General features: G+C 41.7%; 2 protein-coding genes and 2 pseudogenes across 2 annotated transcripts; 3 read left to right on the top strand and 1 right to left on the bottom strand.

The window, feature by feature from the left end:
* Positions 1–1,297: 1,297 nt before the first annotated feature.
* Positions 1,298–11,186, bottom strand: LOC123642008 (annotated as a pseudogene).
* Positions 3,477–7,233, top strand: ARGFX (arginine-fifty homeobox). The gene is given in 4 exon segments (XM_045558716.1): positions 3,477–3,480; positions 5,744–5,892; positions 6,647–7,169; positions 7,172–7,233. Coding segments are annotated over 4 exon segments (738 nt in total).
* LOC123631026 lies at positions 4,081–4,166 on the top strand (annotated as a pseudogene).
* A 119-nt stretch (positions 11,187–11,305) lies between the features above and the next one.
* Positions 11,306–26,984, top strand: FBXO40 (F-box protein 40). Its single transcript, XM_045540176.1, has 4 exons — positions 11,306–11,484; positions 20,630–20,662; positions 21,548–23,464; positions 25,861–26,984. Exons 2-4 carry the CDS (start codon positions 20,660–20,662, stop codon positions 26,074–26,076), a joined length of 2,136 nt encoding a protein of 711 aa, XP_045396132.1. The 5' UTR covers positions 11,306–11,484; positions 20,630–20,659; the 3' UTR covers positions 26,077–26,984.
* Positions 26,985–27,758: the final 774 nt, after the last annotated feature.

Here is a 27,758-nt window from a genome sequence, read left to right as displayed (position 1 = left end):
AATCTGGGCCAGAGTTGGGAAACGTCTGTATGGAGATAAGCAAGATGGATCCTGAGGAGTTGAGGCCCACAGGAAGGGCAAAGGTGCCCAGTGGGTAGAGAAGCAATATGGCACCTGCCAACTGGCCAGGCTCTGTGGGGCAAGAGGCACCCAGAGGGAGCTGGGAGCCTGATGCCCCATCTGCAAGATGCTCTCTGCTCACTGGCAACAGTAGTCTGTTGGCTGGTGTCAGCAGCAGCTTGGGAGCCCACCAGCAGTCCAAGATGCAAGGGAGGGGAATTTTAACCACTTCACCTACCCTTTTCACTGATCTCCAAGCTTCTCAGTTTAATCCCTGCTGTTGCCTTTCTTCTTACAGTTCCTCTACATACACAACCTCTTCCTGTGGAGTCTCCAGTAGACTGAGGCACCCTTCCTTCCAACCCTCACCTGATCTATGTTTGGCTGTCTGATTTTTTTCTCGTTCATCTCTTTTCATTCTTGCAGAGATGCTCTGGCTGAAGGTGTTTCTTGTCTGCCATCTTGCCTCTCCTCCCCTGTAAATACATTTTTTTCTAGCAGCTCTTTCCAACTTCATGCTCTCTAACTAAATAGCATATAACTTAGTCTCATTTACTAAAAACTAAAGTCAGATAATGGAGATGAAGCTTAAGTACTGGATGACCATTCCTATCAGTTCTATTCCACTTCCTCTTCTCTGAGGTAGTCGCTAAAAACAGGTTTTGTGTAATTTTTGTGTTGTACTCCCCATATATTATATTAATATATTCATAAACTATAATTTTGTAAGATACAAGGAAAAGTGTATGTCTATATAATTATATCAGAAAAGAATAAGAATTAATAATATGTGTTTTTAAATTACATGTATTAATTGGTAACACTTTCCTAACTCCCAGTTGATATGCAGAATTTAACTGTTATAAGATCAGTAGGGTCATACGCAGTGAGTTAATCATCAGAAATGCGATAGGTTATTATACAACTAATGTTCAATATAGGGTATAACTTTAAAAAGACTTCATTTTCAGTGACAAATACTCTAAAATAAGATTAATAAAAGAAAACATTTATATTGTGCATACAATGTGCCCCACATTATTCTAGTGATTTGCATTAATGCCCTTACATTAATACTCATGTAATACATTTACAAACACTATTATAAAGTAGATACTCTTAGCCTTCCCTTTGTAAGCTTGATGGGACTGAGGTGAAGAATTTATGTAATGTGTTCACGATGACCTTCTTACAAAAGTATGGCTTAATTTTATTTCAAATGAGAATTTTTATTATTTTTATATACAGAAAACTCAACAGTGTACCTTTAACCCAGTTTAGTGGCAAGTTCTTTAGCCTTTACCTTTTACAGCATGGCAATGCAAGCCACAGATTTGGGATCCAGGATGTGGCCTCCCCAGTGACAGCAGATCCCTTCGTATCTCTTGTCATAATTGGTTCTGACAGTTTCCACTAGGTTAGCCAGAGATCCTTTGTCTTCAGTAAGAGACCCCCATCTTGCAACACAGGGCAGGCAGAAAGACAACCAGCTCGACAAATCCATGTCACGTGCAGTCACCATCAGCTGAGCCTTCTTGTTCTCCACCTAGGTGGTGACAGTATTAATCCCTGCTCAAAGGACATATAGTCCCTTAGTGGGGACATTCTCTTTGTTGGCAGCTTTCTTCTCAGCCTGGGACAACAGTCTCTGCTTCTTTTCTTGCTTTGTCTCTGGCCTGTACTCGTGGACCAGCTTAAGCAGTTGAGCAGCTGTTTGGCGGTCCAAGGCCTGGGTGAATTGGTTGAACGCAGGAGGCACTTTCAGCTGCTTATAGAGAATAGCTCTTTGTCACTGCAGCTGAGGTAGTGGGCCCACTTGACAAAGCAGGTGAGGTCACTTGGGGCTGGATGACACATCCAGTGCTAAAATTCTTAGGCCTTTTCTCAAACAACGGATTTACCACCTTCTTGGCCTCCTGCTTCTTCCTGATAGCAGGGGTCAAAGCTACCTTTTTCCCCTTAACCTTTCCTTTTGGCACCCTGGAGGAGAGCAGAAAAATGTAGTTTAAAAGAAAAATTTCTACTATTAAACATATATGATTCAGAGATTACTGGTTAAAAATTTTTCCATAGTACAACTTGCATACTATAGATTCCTTGAGCTTATTGAACGGAAAATAGGTTTAGGTTTAGAGAAGACACAGCATGTATATACACTTAAATCTCAAGAAGAAATTTGCCCATGTGAACATGAGTTTTCCTGGGGTATAATTGGGAGTTGTCCATATGTGATCATTCTGTAACCTAATTTTCCCTTTCATAGTGCCCTGAAAAACAATGTCCCTTGTGAGTTTTCAGCCTCACACTTTAATTAACAAGGGTGATTCCAGCAAGTACTCGATACCACAGGCTCAAGTCAGTTCCAGAAAGTACGGTTTCTCTGTGCCCTCTCTCTAGTTTGTCCCTCTTCTCTTGGGAGCCCCCTTGTCTTTTCCCTCATGGTGGGTAGTTACAAGGTTCAAATAAAAATAGACCACTTAGAAGGGATTAAATACCTTGTATGTTTATCATAATTGATTTTTTTTTTTTTGAGACAGGGTCTCACTCTGTCACCTGGGGTGGAATGCAATGGCATCATCATAGCTCACTACAACTTCAAACTCCTGGGCTCAAATGATCCTCCTGCCTCAGGCTCCTAAATAGCTGAGACTACAAGCGTGTGGTACCATGCCTGGCTAATTTTTTCTATTTTTGGTAGAGACGGGATCTCACTCTTGCTTAGGCTGGTCTTGAACTCCTGAACTCAAGTAATCCTCCTGCCTCAGCCTCCCAAACTGCTAGGATTACAGGCCTGAGCCAGCATATCCAGACTATCAGATTTGAGATGGTTTACTCTCCATTCTTGGTAGCTCAATGTCTCACTTGTCTGTTGCTGGAGTATTGTTACTACTACTACTACCGTGATCCTCTCTTTTGTGCATTTTATTTGTGAAACGAGTTTTCCTGTGCTTTAAAAAGTGAAGAGTGGGTTAGGAAGATTTTCAGCTCTAGAGTTTCCTTTTTTGTTGCTTTTTGAAGTTATCAGAAATCTGCCTCTTATCTGAACCGTTCCTTCCTTTTGTCTGTATTGTTTATTTTGTGTTCAGCAGTCCCTCCCAGCAGAATACAAATGCAGTTTTTCCCTTATTTCTACTAGTTTTGTACCTAGGTTCTTTGCACTCACTTACAAATTGGAGGCTGCAGAACTGCTCTCAGTTTCAGATGCTTTTCTCAGAATGGTCTGCTGATCTTTCCAGTGTGTACCTGTTAACGTTTGGGGGTTCTCCTCCTCTGCAGCCTTGGTGATGTCTTGCCGACTTCCTTCTGCGTCTTCATGCGCAGAGAAGTGGGAAGTGACAACCAACCAACAGCTCCCAGATCCATCTGAAAAAGCCAAAAAAGGAGTTGTCAGAAAAGACTGGTTATTACATCAAGATATGGGTATAACGCTTAGTGTAAAGTTGTTAGTTTTACTTAAAGGGATGATATTTTACAGAAGCAAGCTAACAATGATTCAAGAGAATGTAAAAATCTAAAAGCACACAAAAATTAATCTTTTCCTTTATCATTTATAAGCTTTTTGTTTATTTAATTTACTTTTATATGTTGTGTTTGGATATACACCAATAGGTAAGTTTAAAGCTTTTACCATTACTTTTGATACGTAATTAGACAATGTATATGTAATTGAATATAGCATACTAACAAACTGTAAACACTTTTTGTTAAACAGACAAAATATAGTCCAATGAGATGGTTTACATTATTTTGTTCAGATCGAGACTTTGGAATTCAGTGAATACATTACACTTAAGAGTATATCTCAATCTAGATGCTAATTTCATCAGAAATATTTGATCTGCATTTGGATTTCATAAAATTTACAGTTGAAAAAGTAGTTTCACATACCCAAGTTGTTGCAGGCATACTAAAATGCTTCCCCCAAACTGGATTACGTATCAGTTTATTAAATTTAAATTAATTAAAATTTAATAAAATGGTGGAACCAGCCCCATTTCTCATGCTTAATAGTCATTTGGAAAGACTATACTTTCAGGGATCATTTCTATAGTTCATTACTAGAGAAGTTTCTCTGAATGTGTAAAAAAAATATATATATGTATATATATATAAAAACAGTCATTTGGAGTAGTGGCTACTGTATTGAATAGAACAGCTCTAGAGAGTAGTTGGGTAGCTGAGGAATGGAGGTGGTGTCAATTTTGTACTGTTTGCATATATTTATCCAAAGAAATGAATAAATCAATTTGTTATTTTAAAACAAATTACAGTAAATAATTAGGCTGTGGAAATCACAAACCTACCCCTATAGGATGAATGTAAGGGAAAAACAGCTATCTTCATATTCTATAAATAAGTTTCTTGTGGCTTAGAACAAAATTCCCAGTAATAGCATTCCATAAACACATTCCAAAAGTACTTATTTTTTATCACAAACTACTCATCTGAAAGTAAAGATTATGTGCTTGGTAAAACCATGTTATTTATTAATAGTTAAAAGAATAGGCTCAGGGTACCAAAGATATAGCTATTTAAGGTAAACAGAGTTCGTACAGAATAGTTTTATTAAATGTGAACAGAAAAAGGTCAATATTTCTAAATTTTGTATATATTTGATTTCAAATACATATATATGAACTGCAAAAATAAGATGGTAAGTATAGAATTATGTGCATTTAAAATGGGATTAAATATACTTTATATAGGTTATTTCCATCTATGTTCATAAGTGGTATTAACCTATAGTTTTGGTTTTTCTTTTTTAGTATTTATGCTTGCCTGGTTTTGGCATTGGTATTATGAACTTTAAGTACAAGAAGTGAGGAAGTGAGGCTCAAGTGAAGATCCCTTTTCCTTTTATTGAAATGGAGTATATAACAGGAGAATAAGCACAGCATTGTCTTGAATTCCATAACTTACCTGTGTTTGTGTGTGGTTATCAGTCTATTCAGGATCCATAGTTCCTTTTTAGCTGATTTTGATAATTCCATTTTTTTTAAAGAAAAATTCCATGTCTTCTTCATTTCCATTTTTTAAAATATTCTATAATTTTTCAACATTTCCTACATTTTTAGTTATATTTCATTTCTTATGACCCCTTTCCCAAAAGAGTGGATAGAGCTTCAGAAATCTGTAAAAGAAAAAGCCCATTTTCCAGACAAGATGGACTGGGTTTCTGAATAAATAAATGAAGAGAGAAGACTCATTCTGAAGAGTGTGTTATACTCAGGTGCAGAGATATGAAGTTTATTCCTGGTTTCTAGAAGAAACAGTGTGTGAAAGAGAGGTTGAGAAGAGGGAAGCCGCTGTCAACTGTCCTGAGGTTAGGCAGACTAGAAAGACTGAGTACCAGAGAAAAAGTAAAACAGAAAACATTAAAGTACAGGCCAAACTGAAATTCAAGGGAGCCAGTTTCCAGAGTGAACAGACTGAGAATGGAGAAAATTGAAGAGGTAACCCATTTCCTAAACAGGACAAACTAAATTTCAGAAAACAGAGGACTGAACATTGTTACACAGGGCTCAGCTATTCAGAGTCGGGATCTGGGATCTCTATCTTCTGGATCCTAAGCCCAGTTGGAGGGAAGGTGTGGGAGGTTACAGCTGTGGGGTTTTTTTGGAGGGGGGTTGGGGGGCATCTGTAGTGTAAGTGTAATCACCCCGTTTCTATCTTTGCCCTACAGCAACATCAAAGCAACACCAGGGACGTACCACATTCACTCAAGAACAGTATGAAAAGTTAGAGGCTTTGTTTGCCCAGACCATGTTCCCCGATAAAAATCGCCAGAAGGAACTAGCTTTGGAACTCAACCTGCCAGAGACAACAGTGAAGGTCTGATCCCCTTGCTACCCCATCCAAACCACAGTCTACTGTTCAACCTACAAATTCCCTCCCTAACACAGTAACAGCATTTCATTTATTGAGCACCTACTGAACTGGTATTGGACTGGGTACATTGCATATATTGGCCTCACTATTATGCAGTTTGAACAATTAGAAAAAAATTGAGGTTGAGGCAAAATGACTGGGTCACAGAGATAATAAGTAGTATAACTAGAATTAAAACTCCAAAAATATTGTTTTTTTTAACACTTATACTATAGAGCTCAAATAGAGGAAGGGCTTTCATCCAGTTAAACTCCTTAGCCTTTTCAAGCAAAACCCTGTAATCTGTTTATTCATAACACTACCAAAACAGAAATAACTCCCTCTGACCTCTGAGTCTGCTAAAGCCCATAACATTTTTGTTGGAGTATTCCTCATGGTAGAGGCTGCCTAAAATAATCCTTGGAAATCCTTCAGTTCAAACTCCCCACCTCTGCTTGGATCCTTGAACTAACCTCTCTTCTCTAGAGTTCAGGACCCTGTCCTGACGCCCCAGCACAACCTCTGAAACACACTCCTTCCTTCCTTCCTTCCTGGGGTCCCAGTCCTGATCTTCATCATCCCTCCTATTCACTCCATTCTGCTCTTGCAGAAGCCACTGTCATGGTGACTTGGAGAGGAGGACATGAGGGTCATAATTTGTCTGTCAAATGAATTCTCCATAAATAGACCACAATTTCCCCTCTTCCCCAACTCCCAGGTTTGGTTCAGGAACAGACGATTCAAATTGAAGAAGCAGCAGCAGAAGCAGCAACAGCAGCAGCAACAGCAATCATCAGAGCAACCAAACCAGATTCTTCCAATGATGAATATGCCCACTTCATCCAGAATAGTCACCAATCCTTACTCTTTTTTTCCTGTGGTTTCAGATTACTGCAGCTATTTTCCACCTCAGTCTTTTGATCCTTCCAATCGGGCATGTGGGTGTACCTTCACTGAGAGTCCCACAAGTGATTTCCAAATGCAGGATCTTCAGTTGGAGAGGCTGGTGGCCTCTGTTCCTGCTTTGTACCCTGATGCTTATGACATAGACCAAATCATGGAAATGTACAGTTTTCCTGATGAGGATGAGATATCCTGTTCCTTCCACTGTCTGTGTCAGTATCTCTCACCCACAGGGTCCCAGATACAAGGATAGGGTTCTTCTATCAGCACCCTTGCTGTTCCAGCTGTAGGTCTATCTCCTAGGCAAGCCTGGTCCAGTATGATGAGCCAAAGCTTTGAAGTCTAAGAGACGGCTTGGAATTCCAGAATACCTCCAATATGGTAGACTTTGGACCTCTCTGATCAAAGTACTAATAAATACCAGACCATTTAGAAGAGAGATCTTCTCGCATCTTATATATTACTCTTTTCTTTCCTTTGGTTTTTAACCCAAATGTCTGGGTCTTTGTCTCTTTGATTTCCGTGAAAATGTTGTAATAACTAGAGTTTTCCACATATAGCTCAGCACTATACAATCAGCCTCACAATCCTCTCTGGGGAGATGTCTTCCTAGTCCTTTAGCCAATAAGACTCCAAAATTCCCTCTTCCCAAAGCTGTCTTGGACTTTTTAAAAGAGGGACAGTGGCTTTTGGGGTCATCCACTGTTGATGACAGAAGGTTATAAACTTACATTTTATTTCCAGTCTTTATGTTTGGGGGGTTTAAAAAGGGATTTTCAGTCCAAATTTGAGGAGAAATCATCATCACCATTAGTTTTAACATAGTTCAACAGTCCAGACATAGTAAGAGGTATAAAAACAGGCACAGAACAGGGTAAAACAGATTTTTGAAGATGGGATGATTATCTAGGAAAATTAACAAAATCAAACTTTTAGAATGACATTTTAGCACATTTTCCAGCTACATAACCAACAAAATTAATAGCATTTCTCAACACCAATAATAAAGAAAATTAATAAAACAAGTATCTCTCAATAAAAAATTTAAGATATCTAGGAATTAACAAAGAAAACTAAGACCTGTGGAGAAAATTTTAAAACTTAAAAAATGACATTGAAAATGTTTTTGATAAAAGGCATTTGAGGCCATAAAATAATAAACTTGTTTTTTAATTTTTTTTCCTTTTTTTTACTGTGTCTGAACAAAAATAATAAATTTAAAAGGATGGAAAGCATACAAAATGTCTTCTCCAAACATAGTGGAGAAGGAGCCAGGCATGATGGCTCCCGCCTGTAGTCCCAGCTACCTGGGAGGCTGAGCTGGGAGGCTCACTTGAGCCCAGGAGCTCAAGGCTGCATTGAGCTATGATCAAGCCACTGCACTCCAGCCAGGGCAACAAAGTGAAACTCCATCTCTAAACATAAAATAAAATTTTAAAAAAATGTAAAAGGAAGGTTTCAAATCAATAATTTTTTTAAAAAGGAAAGAAGATGGCATAGTTTTATTAATATCTACCAAAATAAACTTTAAAGCAAAACCCTTTGTTAGAAATAAAGTATAACAAAAGAAACAATCTGAAAGATCTAATTCTGAACTTGTATACATTTAATAACATATACTCAAAATATATGAAATAGAAATTAACAAGATTCTTTGGGAAACTTGACAAATACATAATAATCATTATGTGAGATAGATAATAACTAAGTCCAAAGAAAGCAGAAAGAAGGAAATAAAGCCTAGAGCAGAAATGAAAGAACAGAAGAAAAGCAATAGAGAAAAATCAATAAAACCAAAATCTGGTTCTTTGAAAAGATCAACAAAATGACAAAACTAGCTAAATTGACCAAAAGAAAACAGAAATTGTTAGACTAAAAGGGTATTTCACTACCAAAAGCATTATAAAGAAATATTGTGAATAATTGAATGCCAACAAATTAGATGAAATGGACAATTCCAAGGAAGACACAAAGTACCAAATCTCAACAAGGAATAGAAATGCTGTGAATAGAGCTTATGAATGTGTCCCCCACAGTTCATGTGTTCAAACTTAATCCCCAATGCAGCAGCGTTGAGAGGTGAGACTTTAAGAGATGATCATTAATAAATAGAGCCCTCATGAATAGATTAATGTCATTGCTTTGGGAGTGGGTTAGTTATCTCAGGAGTTAGTTCCTGCTAAAAGATGAGTTTGAGTCTTTTCTTCCACTCCTTTCCTTTCTCCCTCTTCCCTCTCTTTCCTCCTCCTCCTCTGCCCTCCCTCCCCGCCACTGCTCTGTCATTCTTTTGCCCTTCCACCAGGGATGACAAAGCACAAAGGCGCTCCCCAGATTCAAGCCCCTCCATCTTGGGCTCCCCAGCCTTCAGAACTGTAAGAAATCAATCTCTGTTTAAAAATTACCCAGTCTCAGGTATTCTGTTATGCCAAAACTGAACAAAGACATCACAAGCAAACTACAGACTACAGATGGGTATTCCTTATGCAAAATGCCTGGGACCAGGATGGGACCCAAGTAACATGAAATTCTTGTTTCCTTGTGTCGAGGGGAAAAAAATAAAATAAAATGAACATGAAATTCATGTATGTTTCATATATACCTTATACACATAGCCTGAGGTAATTTTATACAGTATTTAAAATAATTTTGCCCATGAAACAAAGTTTTGATTACATTTTGACTATGATCGGTCCCATGAGGTCAAGTGTGAAATTTTCCTCTTGTGGTGTCTAGTTGGTGCTCAAAAAGTTTTGAATTTTAAAGCATTTCGGATTTTAGATTAGAGGTATTCAACCTATCTCTTCTGAATATAGATGTAACCCAACAACATGTAAAAAGAATTATGTACCATGACTAAGTGGGGTTTATCCACAGGAATGGAAGATTGAGTCAACATACAAAAATCCATCAATGTAATACACAATATTAATAAAGGACAAAAATCACACGATCATCTTGATAGGCACAGAAAAAGCATTTGACAACACTGCACACCTTTCGTAACAGAGACACTCAACAAACTAGGACAAACTAAAAACTCCTCTCCTTCAACTTGATAAACGCCATCTATAAAAATCCACGGGTACTATCATACTTATTGGTGAAGGACTAAATGCTTTCTCCCTGAGATCAGGAACAAGTCAAGTATGGTCACTCGCACCACCCTTGTTAAACACAGTGTTAGAAGTTCCAGGCAAGGCAGTACAGCAAGAAAAGGAAGTAAGAGGCATCCAAACTGGAAAGAAGTAAAAATACTTCTATTCACAGATAGCATGATCTTCTATGTAGAAAATCCTAAGGGATCCACAAGAAAACTATTAGAACTAATAAATGAGTTCATCAAAGTTTTGAAATACAAGATCAATACAGAAAATTTTTACAATTTCCAACTGTCAGTTGCTTACTTCAAATAAGTGTACCTACATGGACTTACAGGCATCGAAGAATCCGGGGGAAAGGGGAATTCAGTGACTGTTAATTACAACAGGATTTAGCATATCTTGTTTTAGTCAGAATACATTCAAATACATTCAGATAACAGCTAACATTATGGAGCACTTGGTATGGGATAGACATTCATGTGCTTTATGTATTTAACATATTATTGCATTAATTAATATGTTAACACAGATCCATGTAGTCACACCAAGTGTTATCATTTCCATTTCATAACTGGGAAAACTGAGAGACTGGTTAAGTAACTTGGTCAAAATCACACTCTTAGAAATTAATAAATTCAGGATTCTATATTTTCTTTCCTCAGAAGATAGCTGAATGAGTTTATTTGAAGAAGATAAGATAAAGAACACTAGACTGGGAGTTCGAAGAACTGATTGGGTCTTTCTTTCCTCTGGCTCTTCCGCTAGCGAACTGTGTGACCTTGGATGCACAATTTACCGTCTCTGAACCTCTGTCTCCTTGTCTGTAAAAAGAGGAAGTTGGGCTAAATGATAGCTAAGCCTTCTACCACCTCTAATTCTCTCTCACTGGACTTACATCCCTGCCCAATTTCTGAATTACAAACTCTCCCTTTCCCAGCCACCTGGAAAAGACAAGGACTAAGAGAGGACAGCCACTTACTTGTCATGACAAGAAATAGGAGATACAGAAGCAGGACAGCTTGTCACTTGCACAAGTTGCTGCTTCAGCCAGTGATGGGTTTGGGTGAGAAGCATGGTTATAATTAGAGCAGCGGCCGGTCCTGAATTCTCCACCAGCCTCCTCCAGCACAGTTGGACCTGCCTACTGCACATGCAGGAGTCTGAGAGGCTGCTTTGGCCCTGAAAAATGATCCTTCTTAAAAGGATTTTCCTCCTTCCTCGAGGGAAAGAAAACCCATTGATATAAAACCACACTTCCCATCTGGTTTCCCCTGCTAAATGCCACTCCAGTAAAGACCGAGTGTTGATAAATACGGAGGAAGGAAAAAGTCGTAAGCTGAGCCTGGTCACATTGCCCCTTGTGATATAGTTTTATTTTTAACTGCGAAACACTTGAACTATTTGTGTTGAAGATTTCTCTCCTTTCCCTGCCTTCCCCACAGAGCTCTGTCCTCTGCTGCAGCGGGTGCACCCCAGCCACCTCCCCACGATCTGCTTGCGCACAATCAGGGACACAGGTGGAGCAGATGCTGACTCAGCCCGTTCCATTCAGGTAAGCTTTGCAAACATGAGCAGGTGCAGTAAGGGGACATTCGGAGGGTGAACATGCAAACAAGGCTGAGGTGCACATCACCTTTGTGCCCTGAGGAAGAGGGTTGTTAAGCAAATTAGTTATGTATAGGGGGAAAAGGGCTAGCACTGAGAATGAGACCCAGCCATGCGTAAACTCTTGTTTCAAATTTAAAATCTTAGAAGAAGAGATCACCTGCTTTCTGACAGCTTCGTTTTTTTTCTTCTACAATCAATCAGGATAGTTATGTGATATCTTTAGTTACATCGTGGTGATGGGGGTAAGGTTGGGGGACAGAGAAGATGATGAGGAAATAGGTGGAAGGACCAGAACCCAGAACTCTTATTTTCTAAAGTCCAAGTGCTGTGATCTTTTCTCCCATCAACATTTGCATGTAGCTTAATTTCCACTTCCTGTGTCACACTACCAGTTAATGTAGCACAACTGTATTTACTGCATGCACTACTGAAACTCTGCCTGCAGAGTTTAAAACCATTTTTCCTCCAACAATATTCCCTAAATGTGGCTCTCTCCTCCCCAGCTCTCTTGAATCCAAAATGCATCCATGGAACATAAGTGCAAGTATTTTACAAGTTGAAAAACTTATATAGGCTTATGCACTCAAATAAAAAATTGTTATAAACCTGGAATTTGCAAATCCAGAGGAACAAAAGTAAAATGACTAATGTTACTTGGGGTATCAAAAGTTATAAAATGTAGACAGATTATTTCTAGCTTCTGGAATAACTGTATAGTGTTGCATGCACAAAAAAATTGGCAGGGGTAAAGAAGCAGTGTTTATTTCCTTGTTTTTCTTTGGTTCAAAGTTCAGCTAAGGACATCCTGGGAAGTGGCCTATGCAGCAAAAGGGATTATGTACCCTGTGAACTTTGAAGTGTACAGACTAAAGCCAGCAACCAAGTAAAAACAGGACTAAAGCAACTACTCAGACACCCTAATCCTGGTTCCTTTCTGCTTGCCTCTGAAACCCCCATATGTACCCCATGACTCTGCTATAGGTGTCTGGGTTATAATTATACCTGTTTGCTGGGCACAATCAAATTCACTGTGTATAACTGCCTAACTTCATTTAATTTTTCCAGGGTTTTCATGGCACGGAGGTCTCCAAGGTGCATGCTAGGGTGCTGTCCCAGTGACTCTAGTTTTTGTTGGCCTATGAGTAACTGAGCAAACTGTTTGTGTTAAAATTTCAAGAGGGAAGGTGGGCATGGTGGCTCATGCTTGTAATCCTAACACTTTGGGAGCTGGAGGTGGGAGGATTGCTTGAGGCTAGGAGTTCAAAGAGACCACATCTCTATAAAAAAAAGAAAACTTAGCCAGGCATGGTGGCCAATGTCTATAGTCCCAGTTACTTGGGAGGCTGAGGCAGGAAGATCACATGAGTCCAGGAATCTGAGGTTGCTGTGAGCTATGATGGTACCACTGCACTCTAGCCTGGGCGACAGAGCAAGACTGTTTCTCAAAAAAACAAAAAAAACCAAGAGGCAAAGGGATTGCTTTGTTAACTTTATACATTTTATTTTCCTGGAATTAAATATCTCCATAGCAGAGAAATAGGTCAACAATGTATAATTAAAGTAACTAATTCGATGGCTGGTTAATAAGTTAAAAGTTAAAGAATATCTTTGCCCTTTAACTTTTAATCTTGTCACCTTCACTGCAGTTAAAGTTCACAAAAAAAATCATTATTGCCAGGGCTAGCCACATGAGGAGGCACAATAGTTAGTCACTGACATCATGTCAGGTGCTGAGAGGGCCCCTTGCCTAAAAATATCTCCCTGACATCAACCCTGGCTGCCTACTAACTTTAAAATTACAGTAAAGAATGTTAAAAACTATTATCTGTTAATCCCATTCTCTTTTGCTTGAGTCAGTGATTTAAATACAACCTGCTATATGTGTTATCATGACTTGGTTGGCCAGCCACACCGGTCACCACCTCCTCCTCCTCATTCTTCCAGGCCCCGTCCTAGTCTGCCCTTGGCACCATCTAAATTGCCAGCACACCCTTGGCCACCACCATGCTGGTAGCTCTGTGTGGCGCTATGGTTTCTACACTCTCTCAAGAAACATCACGGTACAGTAGGAAAAAAGTATGTGAGTAGAGCCATAGGCCCTGGGAACATGGGCAAGACACTTTACTTCTCTGGGCCTGCGTTTCTCCACTAGGAAACACAGAGTTAATTAATCTAGACCTTTTCCCCTCAAAGTGAGGTCCTTGGACCTTCAGCACTGCCTGGAGCTGGTTATCAGGGAAGAATCTCAGGTCTCAGCCCAGTCCTACTGGATCTGAATCTGCATTCTAAAAACATTGCCTAGGTGATTTCTGTGCACTTTGAAGTTTGAGAAGCTCCTGAATAGTGGGTTTCTGGTTATCAGCCTAATCCAAATTCCTGATTCTATGACTCCAAGTGTTTAAAAGAATGTGTTGTTCTTTTTTAATCCTCTGGAAGCAATTCTGGCAGCACTCAGAGTGTCTGTTTTAACTTGAGCCCACTGAAGTCTTCTCCATTCAGTGAAGGCTACATTAATCTAACATGAAAAGATTTCTTTTTCTGCCTTAAAACAAAAACACCCCCAATTAGCATACATCTGACATCACTACACTCTCCTAAAGTTGTTTCAAATTGCTCTCACAGCTCCTTCTTTATGCTGCCTTCTTTAGGGTTCTATTCAATTTAATTCAATTCAGTCCCATTCAAAGAACATTGATTGAGTGCTGGGGACAGTGTCAGCTGCACTCACTCTCCAGTCCCTAGGAGCCCATTCCCACGGGTCCTCGAGACCGTTGGCATTCCAGTCAGAGCTCCTTCCACTGCCTGCACATACCCGCTGGCCGCAGCACTTGGGCTCCCACGTGGCCTGTCGTCAGAACCTCTCACCACTCACAGCATCACAGCAGCTTCCAGCGGGTTGTGCCGACTCCCGCAGCCAATCACAGAGAGAAGCCAAGTCCAATCGGCACCCTCCATTTCTTCTTAATGACCAGAATAATGTAGGTGAACAATAAACATTACAAATTTGGGCCTAGGAAACAAAGATGCCCTCAAGTTGTTTTCGTGGCATCTAAAAGGTCCCAGCTCTGAAGCAGTACTATTTGAATGCCTAAGTGCTTAGGGGTCAAAAGGGGTTGGAAGAGGTAGGAGGATTTACATTCTTAAAAGAGTAAAATAAGATTTAAAAAAAAAAATAGGGTTTGGAGATTATTAAGCTGGTAATGGTGCATAAGATAGTTGGAGCAAGGAGGAATTGAAAATTGAAAGGTCAGCCAAGGGCTACAGGAGGATGTAACGGGAAGAAATGGAAGTCTGGACAAGGGAGGTGACCATGACAATGACCTTCCTCATGGAGGAAGGACTAACAGTTGAGTTACTCATATATTTGACACTTTCCCTATTTTATCTCATTTGATGCAGATACAATCCTATGGCTTATGATGAGCCCCATTTTATGAATGAATAAATTAACTTTGGGGAGATTAAATAACATCAAAAATTACTCAGTTAATTCACGAGAGTGCTCATTGATTTACCTTGTATTGGGGGTGTCAGGTGAGCCTCTGTGGAGGTAACATGGAAGCTGAAATCTATAATAAATACCAAAAAGGAGCCCACAGGGCAAATAAGGAGCAGAGGAAGGTCATCCTGGCAGGAAGAGCAAGTACAAAGGCCCTACGCTGGGATGAGTGACAAGGCTGGGGCAAAGTGCACGAGGGTACAAGGCCAGGTGCAAGCAGGAAACAGCTCCTGCAGGGCCTTGTGGGCCAAGGTAAGGACTTCACGGTTTAGCCCTTGTCATGGGAATCCTATTAAGTGGGAGAGTATAACCTAATTTTTAAAATCACTCTGCTGGTGAATATGGATTAGGTGGTGCAAGATGGGAGGGCTGGGACTGGTTATAAAGCCATTGCACTAGAACAGATGAGAGATGATGGTGCCTGGACTCCGGCAGTGGTGGTGGAGATAGAAGTGGATAGAATTTGCACACGGCTTTCCAGATCTTTTGTCAAGGCCTTCCCATCTAACTGGTAGTAGTTTCTTTTTGATTGGGATACAATACCAAGCTGCTTCTAGCTCAGTGGTTCTCAAATTTGAGCTTACATCAGAATCAGCTGGATTCATCAGGCAGATTCTGTAGGACTGGGCCCCGGCCCAGGAGTTTGCATTTCTAACTAGCTCACGGGTAATGCTGATGCTGGTAGTCCAGGGACCACACTTTGAGACCCACTGTTCTAGCAACCTTGCCTTTGCTTATCAATTTACTCCTTTCTGAGTGGTCCGCACAACACCACAACCTACATCAAATCAAGTCACTGCCCCCTTGCCTGGTTCTAAATGCTTCCCAAGTTCTTTAAAGAAACAGCCATGCCTCAAACTCACACACCTGTTTCTTCCACTGACTTACATTCCACTTAAAAAAACATCCAGTACAATCAGTAAAATCTAGTTCCATGTAAATCTTTGGACTATTAAAGCCTAAATTATATTATTTTGACTGCTGTCTCCTCTAAACAGAAGAACTTTAAAACTCATGTTCTGGGGAGAGTGTGTTGGCCATATACTTGACTAAAGTTCATTTTTAAGAGGATGGGATGTATTGCCTTCCCGGGTAGAAAGCAAGACTTTAAAGGTGAACATAGGGCATAGAAATGGTAGGGGAAAATGGCATCTGGATAACCATTCTCTGTCTCAGGCATAAGTTTTTGTCAACTTTCTCACAGTGAAGAGTTTCTATAATCTGTGTGCTTTGATTTAGTAGGTGTTTCATTTTAAATCTCAGAATCCATATTGTAGTGCAGATTTTTAATCCTAAACCCTTCCCTTTCACATTTATAGTCTCTGAAATGCAAAGCCATCAGCCTTATATGCTCCTCTTTTTCCCTCTACTCAAAGAGGGCACAGTATGGGATGTGGCCCAGAAGAGTCCAATCTGGAAAGAGTCTCCTGTGAACACTATTCTGTGCCTCAACTCTAGCCATGGGCTTGCACTCTCCCCAAATCATGAGGATGGACCACATACGTCTGTGAGTCTCTGAGGGACACAGTGTGATGTAGGAAAAGGTACAAAGTATGAAGCCAGAGAAATCTAGGCCTCTTCATGGCTTGGTATCCTTATCTCTAAACTGGGAATGGCAATATCCACCTCACACGGTTGCTGTGAAAATTAAATGAGATGTTGTATAAAAGTGCATAAAAGACACTAAAATTTTATTTCTCTTCCTCCCTGACACCCAAAACTCAGAGAAATCTGTCAGCCTAGGAAAGTCAGACAAACCCCATGGAGAATAAGGATCCAGTCACCCTGTCACTGTGTACTAGAACAGAGAAGATTAAGAGAACAGCGCATCTTGTATCACAAGGCAACCAATGATATATCTAATTTGATCAATTTCAGGCAACACCAATTGGCTCCAATTTAAGGTGACCAATCAACTGCCCACATTCACCTGGGACCTGGGGCTTTCAGTGCTAAACCAGGAGAGTCCCGGGCAAACCAAGATGATTGGTCACCCTACTCACCCAGCCATAATCATGCTATCAAGAATTCCGTATTGACCCTTATCTCAGTAGGAACAATTTCCCTCTGATATACAACAAAGGGTTCACATGTAATTTTTTATGCCCTTACACTATATTTATCTTTCTTCCTTCCACTGCCAAACTGCTTCAGAGTGGTCACTTGCCATGCCCTTCTACTCCACACACGTCCTCTCTCAAAGTCACTCACCTGGTGTAGCTCCAGAGCCTGGCAGAAGGTCTTTAAATAGCAACATTAAAAAAAGCATCTTTGTTATCCACTGTCATTGTTTTCTCTTAAAGGGATATTTCCAAATAACTTCAAAGAGGTGGAGAGCAATAAGGCTACACCACAAACACTTCCAGCTTCAGTAACACTGTTCCCTAGAACCATACTCCTTAATGCTGAAGGGTAAGAAATGACTGCGCTTAGAGTTCATCACAATGCACCTCTAGCCAGACGACATCCCCGCTGCTGGAGCAGAGTTCTCACTACACAGATGGAGCCCATAGACCTAGCCAGCCCTTCTTCTCTCTTCCCAGGGACTGAGCTCAAGTTCGTGGCAGAACGGGGGTGGCAAGTATGAAGTTAGACATTGCTGGTGCTGGTAGCTTTGTTCACATAGGCTTGTTCCATTTGTGATTGGCCTCTTCTTCCCCACCTACAAACTACCAGGAGACTCAGAATCAGCCAGACTCCATCCTTATTGATGAATTTCTCTTCTGAATAGAAAGTGGATGGTCACATTTCTCCCAAGCAAGACAAAGGCCCTGCCAACACTGGAGGGTGTGCTTAATAGCATTCTCCTCCCCTCCGTGCGAGCAACACATTTTGAATGGCCAAGGGTCCCACTGCACAGCTGAACTGTCACATTTGAGCTCTTTGGGAATCTCTCATAAGCAGTGGCATTGTCATCATTGCTCTTAACTCTGCAGTAGTATTTGAGGCTGATGATCTAATCACTTCCCAAAGGCCCCATCTCCAAATACCCTCACATTGGAGATTAGATTGCAACATATGAATTTTAAGGGGAACACAAATGTTCAGACCACAGCACAGTCCATCCCTCTCAGCCATCCCATTCTGCCCAGTTCCTTCTCTGGCTTTAACACCTTGGTTTAACTTCTACTAGGCCCTGAATCTCTTTGATGTTCTGGCTTGCAACTTCTTATCTGCCTCCTGATTCAGGCTATTAGCAGTATAAAGCATTCTAGCATGATCCCTTTTTCACACTTAATAGCTCCAGTGGGACGTAGAACAAGGGTTCTCATTTATTAATGTGCATAAGATTCAGACGGGGAGTATGTTAAGTATGTAAATTCCAGGAACACACCTTGGCTCAGGTCAGGGATGTGGCCAGCATCTATATCAGAACTGTCTATGAAGATGGAAATGTTCTATTCTGTATTGTTCACTAGAGCAGCTAATAACCACATGTGGCTTTTGAGCACGTGAAATGTGGCTAGCATGACTGAGGAATTATTTTATTTCATTTTTATTAATTTACATTTAAATAGCCACATGTGGCTGGTGACTACCATATTGAACAGTGCAGACTATAGGTTTGACAAGCATCACAGCTGATTCTAATGGACAATAGTCTTTAAGAATCACTATAACAAGCACTCCAGGTGACCCTTATGCTAACTTACTGGCACATGGTAGGTAATCAACAAATGTTTGTTGGATGGATGGATGGATGGATGGATAGGTGGATGAACAAATAAATAAATGAATGAAAAAGACTGCCGTTTCCTTGAGATTTAAGGCTGTCTCCCTGAAAAAGAAAAGCTAGGGGACTGTTCTAGATTAAAAGAAGCTGAAAAGTCTTAACACCCAAATGCAATAAATTGACCTTAAAAAGATCCTTCAAAAATTAAGAATTAAAAAAAAAACTACAATAGACACTTTTAGGACAACTGAAGAAATTTTAATATAGACAACATGTTACATGATATTAGAAAAATTATTTTTAGTTTTCTGAGATGAGATAATGCTATTGTGATTACAAAGGAAAATGTCCTTATTAGGAAACACATGCTGAAGTACTTAGGGATGAAGTATCATATCAGCAACTTATTTTCAAGTGGTTTGGCCAAAAATGTGTGTATGTGCGCATGTATGGGGACTTGAGAGGGAGTGCAGAGAGAAGAGAGACAGAGCACAAAAGTTGCAAAATGTTAAAAATTGTTGAATCTAGATAGAATATATTTGGGTGTTCATGGTATATATTACTTCACCTTTTCTGTGTGTTTGAAATATTTCCCAAAAAAAGTTGGGGAAAAATTAACCCACAATGAATTGGCAAATCCTAAAGTAAAATAACATTTTAAAATTCTGCATCTTCTGACTTTTGGATACTGACCTCCCTACCCCATTCCAGACTAACACAGTGCCAAAATTCTTACAAATTCTCTAGACCAGCTACTGCAAACTGGCAACCTGCTGATTTTATCTAGTCAGTGTTCACGTTTTTTTCTTGGCTCAAATAGAGTGTTGTTGTCTTTTTAAATTAGTTTCCAATATTTAAAATTCTGAGGATTTTTATTTTGATAAATTATACAATAAAATATTTTGCATTATGATGAAATATAAAACACTTATTTCATATAGCAAACATGTGTAGATCACTCCCTATGAGACAAGCACTCTTCTAAGACATTCATGTGTATTTTAACTGATTTACTCCTCACAACAGCACTGTGGGATAGGTACAATTATTATCCTCCCTTTACAGATGGGGAAACTGATGAACAAAGAGGTTAAACAACTTTCCCAAAGTCTCATAACTACTGAGTTGTAGCGTCACTGTTGAAACCTGTGCAGTCTGCCTCCTAACCACTACACTATACCACCACTCACAAAAGTCTGCCTCCCCGCTTTCTCTGGAAAAACCAGAAGATCTGGCAACACATTCCCACGTGAGACCAACTGACTAGAGCTGAGTAATTTCATTCCCCTGAAAGCAGGGTACCTTCTCTTCTACTTGGCAGAGTCTCCTCTCAGTCGGTTTCTGGGGCCTTTGGGGTTTTGTCCCCTGCTCCAGCCATAGCACAGCTGAATACACCAGGGCAAATGGCACGGGATGGATGGATATTTTACAGACACTGACATACTGCCCCAGACCAAGCTGGACATCAGGCTGACCTCTAAGTAGACAGGAAGCCCCCGAGGGAGAGAAGGTTAGAAGATAACTTGGTCCAGACTGGGGGTGGAAGGATGCCTGGAATGCCAGGATAATTGCAAGTAGATAATGGGGAGAAGTTACAGGAAGCAGAAGGTCCTCATGCCATGCTTGGTAACATGCCCTGTAGCAGGGCAGTGTGGGTCACTGAAAAGAGCATGGGCCAGTGTGGCCTGGGTGGCAAAACTGATTGTATCGCTGTGACCCTGGACAGGTTACTTAACTTCTTCAAGCTTCTGTTTCCTTGACTGCAAAATGGGGACAGGGACACCTCCAAGGTGGCAGAAAGAATTAAATGAGAGACAATGTGAAGTCTCTTTGGCCCCTGTGAATATAGATAACCACAATGCTTTTCTCACTAATCTTACTTATCATTCATACTCATATTTTCATATTTTCCCCTAGACTTAAGCAGTAAGAAGAAATTGGGAAGCTATGGTAAGTACCAGGTGCTTTACTGGAGTTTTGCCCTCCAGAGGTCCAGGTCTTGCTTTATTTAGCTTTTAGCCCAAGCATCTGGCAGACTTTTCCTTATGGTTTGATGGTATTTATCAGCTTTTTGCCAAACCAAAGATGCTGAACAGAACTTGGAAGAAGTTGACACAGTAAGGAGAAAGCAGAGAGTTGAGAAAGATCTGTGAGCAAAGATTTTTAGTGAAAACTTAAAAATAAAATAGCAAAAAAGCCAGCAATGATCTACATGGCTAACAATTCCTTCATTCCACAACCATGATTGAGTACAAAGACCTACGAAGGCCTAGTCCCCGCACCAGATGCTAGGGATGCAAACGTGAGCAGCACCAGACAGGACGGCTGTCCTCCCAGCGCGCCCTCTGGTGGTAATTGGTTGAATAACAGCACACCCATACTCTGGAACGTTACACTGCCATTATGCAGAAAGTATGCAAAGAATAATTAATAAGACAGTCCATTAGTCTCCTGTTCTAATACCAAGTTAAAAAGCAGGATGCAAAATTGTGTTCATAGTATTAACTGTGTAATGTAAGTCACCCATAATCCACAACTCAAAAATAACAGTTGTCAACAGTTACATTCAGCTTTTCTTTTTTTGTACTCTAAACATACTCCCCAATGAACTATTAGAAAAATTTTTAAAGAGTGTTTATAGTTGTTATTTCTGTATTGTGGGATTATGATTGACTTTTGCTTTCTTCTCTGTGATTCTCTATATAGTAAAAGGTTTCTACAGATAGTACATATAAACAGGAATTAAGTCAATTAAAACACACTCACAGACATGCCTAGAGCTTCTCTTCCAGCAGTCACTTGTTTTCTCTTTCCCCTTGCCCGTGATGTGTGCAGGGCAGGGCGCGCAGGCCCCTCCCGGGGCAGCACAGGCATTGTGAGGGATGCTTCAACCGCCACTGCCGTGCTCCGGTGGAGCCCAGCGTCTCCTGCCTGGTGATAAACTGCCACCTGCTCTGCGGCGCTGCCTTCCACATGTGCAAAGAGGCAGAGCACGCGCTCCTCTGCCCGCTGGAGCAGGTTCCGTGCCTCAATTCGGAATATGGCTGCCCCCTTTCCATGTCCCGCCACAAGCTGGCCAAGCACCTGCAGGTGTGCCCCGCCAGCGTGGTCTGCTGCTCCATGGAGTGGAACCGCTGGCCAAACGTGGACTCCGAAACCACCCTTCACGAGAACATCATGAAAGAGCCCCCCAGCGAGGAGTGTTTGGACACAGCCCTGGCCCTGCAGGACCAGAAAGTCCTCTTCAGATCCTTGAAAATGGTCGAACTTTTCCCAGAAACTAGAGATGCCAGCGAGGAGGAGCCAGCTGTGAATGGGGAAGCCAGCCCGGAGGACGGGGCAGGGGCGGCGGGTGGAGACGACTCCGGTTTGCTGCCGCGCGGCTGCCTGTCGGCTGCTAACGGGGAGGCGGCAGAGCTGAGTCAAGAAGAACGCGAGGCCTTGGCCAAAACCAAAGAAGGGATGGACCTGGACAAGTTTGGCAAGTGGGAAAATATGTTCAGCAAAGAGCATGCAGCCTCTGCTTTAGCAAAGTCCTCGGCAAGCTGTGAGAGCAAGAGCAGGAACGGCTCCGGGAAAGAACAGATTTCCGGTGGCAAGAACGCGGCGGAGGGAGAGGGCACTGCCAAAGAGGAAGAACCACAGGAAAACCAGAAGCAGCGGGACTTTCGCACAACCATGGAAACGACAGGGCTTGCTCCTTGGCAGGATGGCGTCCTGGAAAGATTGAAAACAGCTGTGGATGCAAAGGACTACAATATGTATCTAGTGCACAACGGGCGGATGCTTATTCACTTTGGCCAGATGCCGGCTTGTACGCCTAAGGAGAGAGACTTTGTTTATGGCAAGCTTGAGGCTCAGGAAGTTAAGACTGTTCACACCTTCAAAGTTCCTGTGAGCTACTGTGGAAAGCGAGCTCGACTTGGAGATGCCATGTTGAGCTGTAGGCCAAGTGAGCACAAGGCGGTGGATACTTCAGATTTGGGCATCACTGTGGAGGACCTGCCCAAAGCAGATCTCATCAAGACCACCCTCCAGTGTGCTTTGGAAAGAGAACTCAAAGGTCACGTCATCTCTGAATCCAGGAGCATTGATGGGCTGTTCATGGATTTTGCCACACAGACGTACAACTTTGAGGCAGAACAGTTTTCCTCTGGGACAGTGCTGGCTGACCTCGTAACCCCTGCCAGCCCCGGGGGACTCCACGTGGAGCTCCACAGCGAGTGTGTGACCAGGAGACACAACAAGAGCAGCTCTGCTTTCACTTTCACTTGCAACAAATTCTTCAGGAGGGATGAATTCCCCCTGCACTTCAAGAATGTTCACACAGACATTCAGTCATGTCTCAACGGCTGGTTCCAGCACCGATGCCCCCTCGCCTACTTGGGGTGCACATTTGTTCAAAACTATTTCCGTCCCCCGGGGCAAAAGGCAAAGGTGATCTATAGCCAGGAGCTCAAGACCTTTGCCATCAAGCCGGAGGTTGCTCCAGAGCTGAGTGAGGGAAGGAAAAACAACCATCTCTCAGGCCACAGAGGAAAAAGCCAGAATTCTCTAACCAGCCTACCCCTGGAGATTTTGCAGTACATTGCTGGGTTCTTAGACAGCATCAGCCTGTCCCAGCTCTCCCAGGTGTCCGTGCTGATGAGGAATATCTGCGCCACTTTGCTACAAGAGAGAGGGATGGTCCTGCTGCAATGGAAGAAGAAGAGGTATTCCCACGGAGGCGCCTCCTGGAGAGTCCACAGACAGGCAAGTAAACACTCATTTATTTATTCATTCATTCATTCCTCAAATATTTATTAAGAGCTTCTTATGTGCCAAGCACTGCACTAGGCATTGGAATAGCTGCTGGAAATAAAACTGACTCAAGGAGGCCAGTCTAGAACATACAAATAGCAACCCAGATGGTAGTGCCGTTTATCTCTAATGTGTCCTGAATATCTTCCGTTTGCTCACATGATCCATTCTCCTTCCTTCTCCACGCTGGTCTGTCCCCAGGAGGCTGATCTGTACAGATTGCCTCAGCTAGCTCCCTAGCCCTCCAGCTGCCAGGGGGCTAATCTAACGGAGTGTATCAGCAGGAGATGGGAGGCAGAGGAAGAGTGAGGGTGAAGTATCTTTTTCTCCCTGCATGCTTCCTCCCCTTCGTGACACTTTGAACTGGCCCTGTCCCTCCACGGAAGGTGGCACTCTCTACACAGTTACTCTCGGTCCCAATGACCTTCCTTCTACCTCCCCTCCAGGCCTAGAGCAGTAACTCTCTAGCCCTGAGTACACCGCCTACATGTTTGTAAAGCATTGCTTTTTAAAATCTTACTCAGATTACCCAGTTTGAGTGTGCCATCTTTTCCTGCTCAGACTCTGATTGATACAGTAGGCCAACAAACTCTCCTCAGTTCCATGTTAACTGATTTTTTAGAACAGTTTTTGCCTTTGAGAGAGGCATTTTGGAATTCTAAATGAATTTGGCCCACTGATCCCCTCTCCCCCCGGTTCAAATGCTAATATAATTTTTCCAAAAACTCTTCTGTATAAATCAACAAATCTCTCCCTTAGGAAAAACGTTACTCCTTTTTCCCTGTGAGTCATGTCTGTTTCACTGTGTTATCACTCCTACCAGCTTGGACCATACAGAAGTGAGACTCCTAATTCTTCATCTCCCAGGATGCTCATAGCATCCTTTCTCAGGGTAAATATGTTGGTAATATGATAAATGAATTTATGATGCCCACTTAGGCCAATAATTCCATAATCTCACTGTTTAGTTTCTTCCTAATATATGGGTATTTGCAAACTAGCATTGGAGAGTTAGAATTGTTGATTAACTATTTTTATTGATTATATCTAAAACATCTTGTGTATGTCACCTATTATTTAGTCCCTGAGCAGTCTTCTTCAAAAAATGATTATAAGGCTGTCCTTCATGTATCCATGCCTGCCTCCATGTGTTAAATAAACACTGACTACCTGTACTAGGGATAAACATGAATGAGACCAAGATACTGCCCTCAGGAATAGTATTGTCTAAAACTGCTAATATCTTCCTCTATAAAATCAGATGCAAATAATTTAATTTAAATACTAGAAATCTCATTCTTTGGCTCAAGCTTGTCCCCAATTCAATGATTGCTGACCATTCTTAGATATCATTTGGTACGAACTTATTTCCTTGCAGAAAGGAAGAGAATTTAGTTGGTACTAAAGGATACTTCTATTGACATGGCTTTTTAAAGTAAAAAAGGCAGGTAGTTCTAAGATCCCAGGAAATACTTTTCTTATACAGGAATAATGAAAAGAAACTGAGGGTGAAGTAGTCGGGTGGAAAGGGTATCAGGTTATATGCTTACTCTCCTAATTATATTTTAAAATTAGCGACTTTGCCACCACATCCCAGGTGGAAAGATCAGAGGGCGTTTTACTGAGTACCAGACTCATAGACTTCTCCTATGGGGTTCCTGGTCTAGTGAGACCCTTATTAGTTAGAATACTTTAATTTCAAGCAATAGAAACCAACCTAAAGTGGCATAAACAATAAAGGAATTTATTGGTTTATATAACTGAAAAGTCCAAAGGCAATGGCTTCAGGTAAGGTTTGATCTAGCAGCTCAAAAAAATGCCCCAACTGACCTTTTTTCTTTCTATTTTTTTTCCTTTACTTCCTCAATAATGGCTCCATTCTAAGACAGTTCTCCCTTGGTGGTCCCTGGTAGCTGCTGACAGCTCCTAGGACTGCAGCTTCCCAGTTCAAGTACAGAAGGAGATAGACATTCTGGTTTTTGATATCTCAAACACAAGTTCTGGAGTAGAGTCTCATGGGTACTAATTGTCCTTATTTGAACTGCTTGTCTACTCTAAAACTAATCACTGTTGCTGGAGGGAACGTGAGGTGGGTATATGTCAATACGCTGACTGCTGTTAGCCATTCCCTCACAACTACATGGCTGGCTGAGGAGACTATTAACCGGAAGGGCAAACTAGGAATTGAATGCTGGGGAAGGAACTAACAATGTCTGCAAGCAGCCACTAAACACGCCAGAGGCTAAGAACAGGAAGAAAAGAAAGGCCTTTCCTTATACTTTTCAAATAAAGCCAGCCCCAGGGTGTGGCCCCATTGTTCACCTGCGGGCTTCTCTCTTACCCAACAGATCTGGCAGTTCAGCAGCCTCTTCTCCAAAATCAAGAGCTGGGAGTTTAATGAAGTCACCTCCATGTCCGAGCACCTGAAGGCCTGTCCTTTCAACATTGTAGAGCGCAAAACTGACCCGATTCTTTTAACCAGCATGTGTGAGCCCCGTGAGCAGGCCCGAGAAAGCCTGGTCTCCACCTTTAGAGCCAGAGCACGAGGAAGATACACCTCCTAAAGATTCAGATGCCACCAGTCTTGGATTTCTCCTTGGAGTTGCTGAAAGCATTGGTAGGACAGAGTGTGGTTTTGAAGATTCCCTTCAGTAAACTGCATATTTGCTTATCAGGGCGTATTGGAACACGCGATGTTCAAACACAGAACCTCCGCAGTCACACCAGACCTTCAAAACCTCTGTGGTCGCACAAGACCTAAGAGCTTCCTAAGCTGTGGCTTGTAATCATAGTACCATATCGATGACTTAATTCCTTTCCTTTTTTTTCTTTTCCCTAAGATAGATCAGTCTGAGGATAAAATAAGTAACTTGAGGCCATTTGGAAGATGAACCCAACGCCTTAAGAGATGAGAGAGCAATGAAATTCCATAACTAGCACAGGCCTGTTGCTTTTACACAGGGCTTTTAGTTTACAAAGCACGTCCAGATGTGTGGAGCAGACAGCGCAGGGAGGGGCTGAGGTACAGAGAGTTACTTCCCCGGGCTCCCAGGGCGAAGGCACATGTTGAAGGTGCTGGGGCTGGATCTGTCCTGTCAGTCAAGTCCAGGGCTTCTTTTAGTCCCCTACTGCCTCTAAGCCCAGATAGTCCTAGCAGCCCAACAGAGTAGAGCCCCTGGCTGAGCTCAGCAGCCTGGAGGACACCACAGGCCAACAGATGAGGAGCCGACGTGAGGTCACTGTGTCTGTCATATAGCATCTTGGCAACATACAGGAGGAAAACCTTGAATAATGGAGAGTCCAAAGGAGACCCTATATTTATGGAGAAAATTAGGACAAAAAAGCCACAAGCCTACTTTTTAACATTTTAATGATGACTTAAAGCTGGGTGGAGTGGCGCATTCCTGTAATCCTAGCACTTTGGGAGGCTGAGGCAGGAGGATCACTTGAGGTCAGGAACTCAAGACCAGCTTGAGCATGAGCAAGACCTTGCCTCTGCTAAAATTAGAAAAATTAGGTGGGTATGGTGGCACATGCCTGTAGTCTCAGCTACTCAGGAGGCTGAGGCAGGAGGATCACTTGAGTCTAAAAGCTTGAGGTTGCAGTGAGCTATGATGACACTACTGTACTCTAGCCCAGACAACTAAGCAAGATCCTGTCTCAAAAAGAAAAAAAAAAAAAAAAAAAAAAGACTTAGTCAAAGTTTTTTTCTTCTGAAAATTATATTCTAAGTCTGGGTTAGGGAAATATAGGCAGGGGCCAGCACCACCTTATGCTATCTGAAATGACCTCAGTATACTAATGCCAACCTACTGTCATGCCAGAATGCACAGGGTAGCCCAAGCAGACCACACATTTGGCAAAGTCCAGACAAGGTCCACTGCAGCTCCTTTGGTACCAGTCACCAGGTCCTAGACACCACTTGGGTACCCCATTAGGGTCTTTGAGAGGAAGACATGTGCACATAATAGTTCCCTAAAATTTCTCCTACCTATTGCTGGTCATGCCTCTAGCCTGACAAAAATAGATGATACTGCTGTTTTTGGTAACAAACAGTGAATATGCACAAGAACAAAAGGAAAAGGAAAAAAATATACAACAGAACTTGGCATCCCCCAAAGCAGAGCTTCTCAACCTCAGAACTATGAATTGGACACTCCTTTGTCATAAGGGACTCTTCTGTATGTTACAGGATATATAGCAGCATCCTTGGCCTCTATCCATTAAATGCCAGTAGCACCCCCCC

The sequence above is a fragment of the Lemur catta genome, chromosome 1 (assembly GCF_020740605.2).
Source record: "Lemur catta isolate mLemCat1 chromosome 1, mLemCat1.pri, whole genome shotgun sequence".
In the NCBI taxonomy this organism is placed as follows: Eukaryota; Metazoa; Chordata; class Mammalia; order Primates; family Lemuridae; genus Lemur; species Lemur catta.
This window is presented reverse-complemented; position numbering and strand designations above follow the sequence as displayed.

Coding starts and splice junctions, on each gene's coding strand:
- FBXO40 (XM_045540176.1), top strand. Junction 23,465..25,860: donor CCTGGAGAGTCCACAGACAG/GCAAGTAAACAC, acceptor CTTACCCAACAG/ATCTGGCAGTTCAGCAGCCT.